Genomic DNA, 12447 nt, shown 5'->3' on the forward strand with positions numbered 1-12447 from the left:
CTAACTAGCTAAATTGCCATACATGTTTAATGATTTTCGACCTGTCCCCAAATTAATGTCATTGGTTCAGAGTTTGTTTTGATTTTTTTGTTTTGATTTTAACCTGTGTGTCATGTCCGCGTTTGGTGTGGGGAGGGCAAAATAAATGTATGCACGATAGCGCACGATGGCGCACGCGCGCAGCCGGTTTGGGTTCCGTGTCAGACCTAGCCTATGCGAGTGCTCTGTAAATAGTACAATGATGTGTCTCTAGGTCCCAGAGTTATGCCGTATCTATACAACACTAAAACCAGTTGTTTCCTGTTTGTATGATATCCTTTACTTTGTCTCTTTCTTGTCATTGGACCAATAACTCAACACGTAAGGCTATTCTTACTGTATCTCCAAAAGGAATGATGGATTGTGAGTATAACGGGGTACCAACCACAAAGATAACTCACTACTTCCACGTCAGCTCGCGTTATCTGCAGATGAAAAAGTTATTAGGTCCACATGAATAATAACATTCTACACATTTAACCATATCATATGACTTTTTCATTTCATTTAACGTTCTCCGTTGAATCTCTGCATTGATTTCACAGCCACAGCAGGTCTACTGAGATTCTCTATGGATTTTCCAGCTGCCCTCGCAAATGGTCCACTGTGATTACTATCTGGAACGTAGAGCCAGAGGAAGGTATGGAAAATGGTCATCACGCCTCAAATCCCTATATTGTGCTCCTGTTTCGGTGAGCTGTGTTACCTCATGGCAACAATGATCGCAGACATGGTTTCATCGAGCCCAGTGGACACATATTGCTCCGTTTTTGGCTTCTCTCGAAACGTGGGCATGAGTTTTAGGGGTAGTGTTTCCTGCTGAAAAATCTTTACAGGGTAGGAATTAGGGTAAAATAGCAATGAATGGAGGGTTGGAACAAGTGCAAGACATGAATTTAATGCCTGAGTGGGAGTTATTACAACTGCACATTTGACAGATCCCGCTGTCTATCGGCCCCATGCTGAATCTGCTTACTGAGAGATGATTATGCAAATGAATGTGCTTACTCTGTCGAATAGAATGTTTATCATACGAGTTATTAAAATAAAAATTGTAATAACCCCTCATTGATGTTCCTCCATATAATGTTGCTAGGGGTTAAATCTTTGCTAAGCTTGTGCTATTGATTAGGGCTCTACGCAGATTGATGAGGGAGCTCCATATGAGGTTGTCTGGAGAAGTCTGAGAATTCTAAAGGAGATGATTACCTCGGCCTCAACCCACAACAATGACTCCATTTCTGATAATGACAGTTTTCCTACATGGAAGAAAAACTCAAACCTGGAAACCTCTCCCTAGCCTTAAATACTTAAAAAGCAAAACTGCCATAAAGTCTATCACCTGCCACCCCTACATAATCTGAAAATCCATGTGTGCTTACCAGGGCCACGTCTGTGCAGAAAAGTACCCCCTCTGGCCCAGGCAGTCCTGAGTAATTGGACTACAGCCGATTAACTGCAAAGAAGAAGTGCTGTTACCCTTCTGTTGTGATGACCTGTCACGTTCGTCGTATGAATCGGACCAAGGTGCAGCGTGGTATGTGTACATTCTTTATTATTATAAGAACAAACACTCAACAAAATAACAAACCGAACCGTGCCGCTAATATGAATAGTGCAGACAGGCAACTAAACATAGAACAAGAACCCACAAACACCAAAGGGAAATGGCTACCTAAATATGATCCCCAATCAGAGACAATGATAAACAGCTGCCTCTGATTGGGAACCATATCAGGCCACCATAAACATACAAATGCCTAGACCCATTAAAACCCTAGACATAAAAAAAAAACCTAGACAATACAAAAACTAGCGTATCCACCCTAGTCACACCCTGACCTAACCAAAATATAAAGAAAACAGAGATATCTCAGGTCAGGGTGTGACATGACCCCTGCCTTTGAGATTTGTTATCTATTAACTCTCCATTTTAGCACTTTATTTATATTAGCATTCCAGGTGATCAAAATGGCCCCTACTTCTTTAACCGTTTCCAGCACAACACGCCTCTGTGGCCACATCTAACACCGTGTAATTTCAGCCCAGAGCTAGGTTTATACCCTTGTTGTTACAGTACATTTCACCAATCTGACTGTCTGAACTGTAGCTACTCTAGAGCCCTTTGAGGGTCTGAGGTTATACAATTGATTTACGCTGTATCTGAATTAATCTGGGAACAACAAAAGATTAGCTCCTGCTCTCTGAATGCAGTCAAGTCACAGCCATGGGCCAAATCAGTTCATTATCTCTGTTAATTCCCTCAGCACTAGGCTAATGCAATAAGATGCCAACAAATACCTCCCGTATCACTCTTCATACAGGTTTTTTAATAACGTTCTCTTTTTTATGACTTTTAAATGTCATGTCCTCAAATTAGCCATCTGAATGTATAATTGTAACACTTTTTTTCAGGCATTTGATTCATAAAAATCTACAATTATTGCATGCACCTTATGGGGTAGTTATTATGTGTGGCTCATATGTAAATATTGTGCAAAAGGTAGAGTCGTTGAGTCGTCGCAATAGACCTATAGACTAGAGTACTGATCCCACGACAAGGCAAAGACCCACAGTACCTCTGCTCTACTGTACCATGTCACGTTGGTGCTCAACCGCCCTGTCCAATAACTAAAGACAAGCATGATCTGTTAGAGGACACCAGGTCCTCCCCAGCTCACACTAATCAGATAAAACATGTCTGCTCGCTGGAAATCACGTCAGGGTGCTCTGTCTATATCAGAGAGTGAGACAGATAGGTCCGGCTGGGCAGGAGTAGAGAAGGTCCTTTGTCTGTTTTGTGCTGCTACCATGTTGTGTTGCTGCCATGTTGTGTTGCTATCATGTGGTGTTATGTTGTATTGCTACCATGCTGTGTTGTCATGTGTTACTGCAATGCTATGTTGTTGTCTTAGGTCTCTCTTTATGTAGTGTTGTGTTGTCTCTCTTGTCCTGATGTGTGTTTTGTCCTATATTTTTATTTAATGTATTTATATTTTTAATCCCAGCTCCCAACCCCACAGGAGGCATTTTGCCTTTTGGTAGGCCTCATTGTAAATAAGTATTTGTTCTTAACTGACTTGCCTAGTTAAATAAAGGTTACATTTTAAAAATGTAAAAATAAAAGTCTGTGCGTCTGCCTATTGTCGCGGAGCAAAGCAGAACAGAGCAGCCCACCGTGGCTATCCAGCCAGCAAGAGCAAGGGCAGGGGGAGAAAAACGATAAACCATGCTGGGCCCATTACTACCGACGGAGGCTGAAATCGGTCAGATCTGCTGCAGCTTACATGAAGGCTGGGGAGCCCAGTCCCCACTAAGGAGTGAGCCGTCAAGCTGCTGATATCACAACCACTGAAGAGAAAGAGGGGACCGAGAAAGAGAGGGAGGGAGAGAGAAAAGCAGAGATATAGAGAAACTAAAAGCAGATGTAACCTGGGTCCAGAGGAGCTGATAGATGGGATGTGCAGCGCAGCAGAGGCAACCGTTCAGGTGGAAAAGGCTTCCCTTTGTGATGCAGATGACAACGCAATCAGCCCCTCTTTGTCTCCGCCGATGGGCTCTGCTCCCGGGGACATTGAGAGCCAGACACTAATCCGCTGGGTTTGTGTTCTGTGGGCCTGTTCAGAGAGGCAGTGGCACAGTACCTGGGGTTGTATGGAGGGAGGCTGTGAGACCAGGTCTGACCTCTCTCAGGGTATCCTGGCTTGATGCTGGCTGCATTTACACTCTGAGCTCAATTCAAGTTCTAGAAGACTTATGCTTTCAAATATTCTAAAAGATGCAGGCAACAATGAGGGTGCTCATCAGCTTGAGTTTTTAATCTAGCATGTGACATGCTGAAGGTTGCAATTTGTCAATCAAGATTTGTGATTGAGATATTTACGTTATGTATTACACTATCCTGAATCTAGGTTAATGAACAATTGGTATAACAAGGTTCTACCTGTAAACGTACATATTAGGTTGCTTTTGCAGTTTAAATTGAATCTAGAACTCTTTACAGACAGTTCAAAATATTGATGTTTTTTCCGATCAGCAAAAATAACAAGATATAGCCCACAGGGATGACGTAATGGCCAGAAACTGTGCTAATGAAATTATACAGTTACTCTCATTGAATAAACTACTCACCCCTGTGTAACTTCATTAGATAAACTAATTAATGTTGAGCAGTATGAAGCTTGGATGATTTCACATTACCATGTGGAATATAATGATATTATCTCAGAAATTATGCAATCAATCTGACTCATGTTCAATACAAGCCCTAACAGTGTCATTAATGTTTGGTTGAAAAAACTCTAACAGGGGCATTAGTCATAGTAGCTAGTTTCACTCACTTTCAGACCAAACGGGCTAAAACAATTATAGCCCTGTGGTTAAACAACACACCTATACTTTAACAACTGCTAGAAAAACAAAACCCAAGACCCATAACATAAGTGATCCTGAGTGAAGAACACATTGTTTATGTAACACACAGGTTCTCAATTGTCCCCATTCCACAGTAGTTGTAGTGTGAACAAAACTTCTTGGTGTTGAAATTTGAGTCTACATTTAGAACTATTCCATTGAGAAACGTATAGTATTTTCCGAACAGAGCTTATTTTATACACAGTTGACCATCCCGAGGCCTGCTATAAAAAAAAAAAAGTATATTGGGAATAGACTGGGTGCCTTTTCAAAATAAATTTGTCCATCTAAACATGGTTTTGTGTTAACTTAAGGAATATCAAATTATTACTAGACTGAAATGAATAACTAGTGTAATTGAAAGTGGTTTTAAATGGTATGTTACCAAAGGGGGCAGACTCTTACCGACTGGCTCTTAATGAACAAATGTTGTAGTGAACATGGTTGGAGATTGAGGCACTGATACAAGCCCGTAACAAAAGATGGCAGCTCAAAATGCAGCCACAATGATGTCATGCCATGCAGAGAGAACACATTTTTGTAAAACTAGCATCCCCTCTTGCCATCGGCCAAAATCTCTGAGCCCTCGGATACCCTTGCATTAAACTAATCCTCAAGGTAGCCCATGGATGTCCCCGAAATGTGACACCCACTCTCAAATGAAACAACTGGTACCAGCACTAATTTAAATTCTGCATGCAAAGTGACAATGGCTGGGCCATGGGCAGCATGGATTAGGTCTTGAATAGAGGCGGATTCTTTGTGAAAGCCTACTGTGGTGGTTGGCGTGCATACAAGCTCCCTGCATCTGCTCATTGGGTAGACTGAGAAAACACAGGATTGTGTATGGTCACTCATTTTACCTTGATTTAATCCCGTTTCAGAGCCCCCTGTCACTGCCTTTTGTTACTATTCCAAAAACGACAATGCTTCCATGTTAGGCGAACACTTCTAGTCCCCACACAAGTACAGTTGAAATGGGCCTTTTGAATTTACATTTGAAAGAAAGTTTACACATATTTGCGAAACTCAAAATACAAATTTTCATGACGCTTTTCAAATGACACACAACACGATAGTATTAAATACTGAAAGCTCTTTGTTTTCTCTCAGGTTTCCGCTGTAGCCTATAGGAGGAGGCAACCGCATTATGGCCAACAAACCTCCGCCACTGCCTTTCTTACCTATACACTCTAAGATATCGCTCTTCACTTGATGCTAATAAAAAGCCACTCCCTTCCTTAAATATTTAATCTGGATCCCATGTTATTTTACAGCATCTCATCCATGGAGTCATCTCTACTAATGTGAGTTATCTAAATATGCAAATTATTGAGGCACGAGTTATACTGTATACTGTTTACATTTTGTGTGATTTTTGAATTTCGATAAAAATCATGATTTCACATTGCCTTAAATGGCTTCACCCTGCCTCAACGTGGATGCCATGTGTCCTAGTTTGTCTACCTCTGGTGATGGTCATGACCAGATCACAATGTGGCTTTTGCACATATACATATAGCCAGAAACATGCTATCTCACTGAATGTAGCATAATACAGTAGCGGGATGTGTTTCAGAAGGTAGTTGGGGTCTTGTACCACTGACTGCAGAGGTGAAATTCGTAGTAAACGATAGTTGTTGTTAGCAAGTGTACTCTGGCTGTATTTCCAAGAATACCTAGTAAATGACGTTCTGTGTGCTAATCCCACGGAAGGTTAATGGTTTTGTTATCGTTACAGTAGCTGCCTTAGGTTACTCCTAAGGGTATTCAAAAGCAAGGCGTTTTTCCTGTTAAATGTCTGTTACATTTATCATAAATCCACAAACAAGCTAGTCAATAAACCGTGTTCAAACTTTGGTTACCTTATTTTACAGTCCATTACTTACCCAGTATTTACCCAGTCCAGAGATAGCAGACGGGTAATAAGATACGGAATCAGATATGGAGAACCAAAGGTCTAGTACCGCCATAAGCGTTGTGTTTACTAATTAAATCAATGATTGACTTAATTTTATAATACTCTCCCTTAAATGGCATTAAGAGTGAATGGGCTTGCAACTACTTCCATGGTAATACTTTTTGGCAGCTCTGGTAAGATTTGTTGCTGCGGATGATGATGATGCTCTCCATAGATACACCTGGCATGAGGTAGGTAATGCACCTGCAGCTGATGCAAAGGTAAACAAAATTAGAGGATATATAGACAGGCATGCCTGGCTCAGATGGGACAACAGGAATTGTCTTACTGAGCACCTCGATTCCATTCATCAAAGCTCACCTGCTAAAATTGACCATAGGTCTACCAAGAAGATTTCATATCAACAGGGGCTTGCATACAATCCACAGTGTTTTAGCCCAACAACATCCTTTCCTTGGTTTGAAAGATAACTAGCTACATCACTCTCAAAATGTGATCACTCTGAAATCCATATACAGAGCTATGGATGTTAGAGCTGTAGCTGAAAGAATAGCATCTGTCATTAAGACAAAGTTCACCTGCTATGTCCAAAAAACATTCAAAAATATACAATATGAAACAATGTATGTTGTCCAAGTACATTAAAAGATATGTAGGGCTAAATAATTATCCTAAGATAAAAAAAAGTATTGCTATTTGTATTCTCTTCAATTGCTAAGCTATACAGTTACGTACATAATTATAAGCTAGCTTTCAAAATTATACATCAAAACACACAACAACAACAAAAATTATATCACGATGCAATTACCAACATTAGCCTTGATCTAAGATATATGTCAGAAGGACTATGGGAATATTTTGACGTGTTTCTATATAAAACCCGACAGAAGAACCTTTGCCAAAGCAGCCATGTTCTGATGCCATGACATCAGAGCCGTCAATACGATTTAGTTTGATGTTCCTCGCTGTGGTGTGTTGTTTTTTGGATTAAGGCTACAGTGACCTCTTTTTCAACAACAAAAAATTCATACATAGCCTACTCCTGCGACTTCATTGGATGATCGGCTAGGGTGATACGAAGGGTAAGATGGGGGGCTGTGACGGGTTATTGAAGAGACCAACCAGTCATGTTACTGAAATAGAATAAATATAATAATAGTGTTGCTGGCTAATGTTGCTTGAGAAAAAATGGGTTTGGAAATCAATACTTTTATCGTCAGTCAAGTTCAATAGTAAGTAATTACTTCTCAATTACGTAAACAAAAACATGAAAAGGGTAACACTATTAGCTTAATTGCCTCTCCAGAAACAAAACAGCCTTTTCTTCCATGCAGCCATTATTGTCTGAAAGGGTAAATATATTATTTGTTTTACATTGAAAATGACCAAGTAATACATTTCTTCTGAAAGAGAATAGCCAAATAAATGTCTTCATCAAGAACACTTGATAAAATAGGCCTATTAAATGACAGCATATTATGTGTATTAGCCTGCCAGACATAGCCATATTGCACAATACAAAACATTTCCATCGATAGCTTCCCACTGACTAAAAGTAAAATAAATGCCTGTTTTTCATGGCTGTCAGTGTCTCTTCATATATTTTGCAGTCTCATACGTTATCTAGCCACGTTTGCATTCCAGAAAGAGAAAATAGCATGCCACTCTATTCAACGCAATTGGTAGAAAGACATTGGTCTGTTATTATTTGTCATCCTTTTTTTTTTATGCAAAAAAAATAAAAACTTGATTCATTCAGCAATGTAAAAGCAGCTACTGTCGTCTGGGGTTCCATCTCACTCATGACCTTAGGGCCGAACACTGCTGCACTAAGAGAGAACAACTTCATTCTATCACTAACCTTCTAAAGGTGAACAGCCATAAGCTTTTCCCATTCAAGCTTTATTCTTCATTTAAAGTGAAAATGTAAATTAACAACTTTCATGAGCTAACGCGAACCGGAAGACGTAGCTATTCGAAAAGTCTGGCCTTAGCTGATTTATCTCAAGTAGAATGTTGAAAACAATCCTCTCTGTATTATGATTTGCTTATTTAGTAAACAAAATAACAATAATTTAACTCCAGTAATTTGAATAATAATAAGAAGAAGAAGAATTAATGGTAACAATATAGTAAATATACCAGATCAAGCCAGGTTTAAATATATATATATATATATTATTGAAGAATATATATATATATTATTTATTCGCTAGGACACAAAGCCATTGTTTATAAAATTAAAATATTTGTATAAATGGCATATAAGTGTGGTTCCTTGAACCTGGGTCTTGCAAACAGTTTTTCTCTAATAGGTTAAATTGTTATGTTTAACTAATAAGGAAAGAAAAATATTTTTCAAATGCACAGCAGGGTCGACTACAAATGACAGTAAACGTTCAAAGATATACATATAGATTGGTATTTTAGGACACAAGAAAAAGCACCATCTCTACTATTTGCATTGAAAGAATGAAATAAACAATCAAAGCATTACAAAATGATTATGTATAGACGTTCAATATCAAAAGCCGTAAGCTCAGACACAAAGGCCTAAACACTACCATATATTTTATTTTGCCAGAGGAACACATGACATTGGATGTGTGTAGGCCTACCTACTGTATACGTATAATGTCAACTGGAAAATACAAATTCCAGGCATATTTAGGCCTGCCTATGTAACAATTCAGGAAACATAACTTTCCAATATCCCAGTTAAATGATATGCTGCTTGAAATTGGGAAACATTATTTTCAAGACACTTCAATACCGAAGTGACTTTTTCATATCAGGTTAGGAGAACTTACGCAGCAGGTTAGTAGAATTAATGTAGCAGGTTAGGAGACTGAGGTTAAGGTTAGTTAAAGAGTTAGGGTTAGCAAAATTTTTCTCCTAACCGGCTATGACAATCACTTTATATTGAAGTGGCGTGAAAAGAGTGTGTCCAGTTTGAACATTTCTTACGTTTTATTTGTCAATTCAAAAGGCCTATCAAGGTATGAGGAGCACAGCACATTGTTTCTCTCCAAAGGTTGGGCCTACTATCTATACAATAGACTACACGAACATGAAAATGCCTACCATGTGAATATGACGCTAATGCTAAGTACAATAGGATTGGTAAACAGTACATGTTGCATATTTATGCTTACTGGGAATGTATTTAATACATCCTGGTTGGAATCCTGCGCCCGACACGGCATCTCAGTGCTTGAGGCGTCGCCACAGAATCCCTGGTTCGATTCCAGGTTGTGTTACAACCAGCTGTGATTAGGAATCCCATAGGGCGGCGCACAATTGTCCCCATCGTCGTCCGGGAATTGGCCTATGTAGGCAGTCAGTGTAAATATGAATTTGTTCTTAGCTGTTCTTAACTGGCTTTCCCGGCAAAATAAAAAAGAGTGTGATATATTTTAAAGAGATGCACGAGTCCTTCAGAGGCCGTGCATATCTTTAAAATAAATAACAAGACGCATGTTCTGTGACAAATCACATTAGCTGAAGGCACATTATCAACAACCTACGGAGGCATTTTCTTACGTTGTATTTGGTGGTGGTTAAATATTGGTAGGCTACCCTAGCGCTATGCTCTCATGAAGTACCTGTTCTATTGTGCCACTGAACACGCTGCTCATCATCATTCGCGAGCGAAGCCTGTGTGCTCCGGCCAGTGCACAGCACAATTAGAATATGCCAACAAATGTATTAAACTATACAACAGGGACGTCATTAATCAAATACATAACTGTCCCTACTGCACCCAATCATCTTCAGAAAATGTATAGCCTACTGACTGTTCACGCTGCTCTTTTACAAATTGCAGACAAGGGGAAAACGCCATGCTGCATCATAAAGTAACCCGTGTACTTTCTTGTTCACGGTTGAACTGTTTGAAATAATATACAAGTATAGCGGTGTTTTGACTTGACATGTATTAAATGGCACAGTAAAAAGCATACGGGTATGTCCTTCATGACAAGCAATACGTTTGGACATTTCCACACCTGAGAGGATGCGGGCATGATCGGTGCAACCCTCATATAGCTATTGTTAATTATTTCCGTACAAAATTCAAAGAAGCGCCTTTGCCACAATGTACAGTCGCCCCCGGAACGTTCTCGTTAAAATCAATTCAACCACTCAACGTGATGTGATCAGCAACTCTTTCGCCCCGTCGGCAAGACGTTATTCAAAGAGCTTTAAACATTATCTTACCTTCTACAGCTATTACAGTGGGTATTATCCATAACATCCATAGAATATCCATTATTGGTTTCTTTGGACGAAAGTGTAAAAAGCCCAGACATTCAAATAAAATAAATCATGAAAGCCATTGACAGCAAATGCTGACTGACACGAAAGGACATTCACCTTCAACAGAGTGAACCAGATGCCATAGAAAATAACTCAAATCTTAACCAAGTTTGGACGAAACCAAAACAGAGGGGTGCCGTGTAAAACATAACATTTTCCATGCATCGGAAACTGCTCCAGGTTTCAAATGTATGATATGTGTATATTAGATATATCTATGATCCAACCCTAAAATATAACATACATAAGCTAAGCCTTTTGGTTATGCTTGTAGTTGTAGTAAATGGCATGCTCTCCACCTGTCAAAAGAAGTTCCACTATATCCCTACTGTCAATCATGACGATACAATCGCTAACTGCCTCATCTGTCTGATAATAAAGGATTTTAGAATCACGTGGAAGGATGACCAATGATGTTTGATTCTTACGCAAATAGTCAAGCAAAATGTTTTCTGCCTACGACTTTTATGTGTATTTTGTTGTCAGTGATGTATTTTATACTACAAGCTTGACACTTGACAAGGAGCATGGATTATATAATTCAATAAAGAGTAAGTTATTTTTAATGGTCCAGTAGCCTAGAAGGGTCTCTTCTAGAAAGGAAAACCCACTGTGAAAGTGTATGTCTGCTAGTTTGTGTAGTAGTATAATTTGCAAAATCATTATGTCTTGAGTTCAATTAAGATAAGGGGTAGAAGTGAAATCTTTCAAAGTAATTTTGATATAGGATGCGTGTTCAATACAGCCATCTGCTGTACATGCATGTGAGCCATTTGGACCAACGGAAGAAAACATTGCCAAAACATAGCAATAGTATCAGTGATAAAGAAATACCTTTTTCATAAATCCCATCTTTCACTAGTTGATATCCTGAAAATCCAAATGTTTTGCTCAAATCCTCTGCTTTAGATATTCCAACTACTGTTTCATTAATAGCGGTAATAGGTGTTCCATTCAAATTACTAGATGGAAATGTGCTTTTAAAATGAACGGTAACCAACAGGGCACAGGCTTTTGCTGTGTCTAATATGGGATGCTGCTGTTTTTCATGAGCCATTATTGTCAAGGAAAGGATCGAATCAACTAATGCTAATCCTCCACAATCTCTCAATAATAAATTATGGTTAATATAAATTATGTATCATATTCAAGAAATGAAATTAATGTTTTATCAATATTCATGTTTTATAACACAAAATAATCAGGAATCTTGTATCATAAAAATCAGTTGTGTTCTAAATGGTTACTGTAATTAATTTGAGCACAATAACTGAATCTTTTTTTATTGACGAACAGATCAATAAAAATGTGTTTTTACATCAGTTTGTTATCATCTAAACATCCTCACAAGTATGATGATTACAAACTGATGAAAAAGTTAGTGTTCAGTGTGGCCTATTGCTTCCTCTCTGCTTTTTAGAGACATACTGGAATCCCCTGAAAGCAGTCAGGTATGGATATCAGGTCCTCATAGAGTGACAGGTCCTGCGTTTGTGCACTGTAGATTCAATCGGTCAGCTCTTTTTGTTTAATAGTTCATACCATTATCTGGTGGTGGAGTTTGGGGAAAGGACTGCACATCCTCTCTAGAAGCTGCTGTGTACCGAACCTCCCGAAAACAATATATAAACAACTGATTGTGATAATGACACGAATATGATCAATGGTATTGTACTTTACTCTCAGAATCTGTAATGAAGATTAAAGGAACTACCGGTATATGTTTTTTGATCAACTTTTCAGCATCTCATATG

The 12447-nt window shown here is 38.9% G+C and overlaps 1 protein-coding gene across 8 annotated transcripts in view; it reads right to left on the reverse strand.

The window, feature by feature from the left end:
* The window catches only part of LOC110494446 (ephrin type-B receptor 2), a 156998-nt gene extending 145972 nt beyond the window's left edge, over nucleotides 1-11026 (reverse strand). For 4 of the 8 annotated variants that reach the window (XM_090205868.1, XM_036950497.2, XM_036950498.2 and 1 more), the window contains exon 1: nucleotides 10595-10783. In XM_090205868.1, coding sequence (XP_090061994.1) covers nucleotides 10595-10646 — 52 coding nt within the window. In that variant the 5' untranslated portion in view covers nucleotides 10647-10783. Of the gene's footprint in view, nucleotides 1-10594 lie in introns of all 8 variants that reach the window. The other 4 variants (XM_090205869.1, XM_021569486.3, XM_021569487.3 and 1 more) reach the window with 3 other exon arrangements.
* Nucleotides 11027-12447: the final 1421 nt, after the last annotated feature.

This window comes from Oncorhynchus mykiss, chromosome 17, assembly GCF_057628025.1.
Source record: "Oncorhynchus mykiss isolate SJ-2025 chromosome 17, ASM5762802v1, whole genome shotgun sequence".
NCBI lineage: Eukaryota > Metazoa > Chordata > Actinopteri > Salmoniformes > Salmonidae > Oncorhynchus > Oncorhynchus mykiss.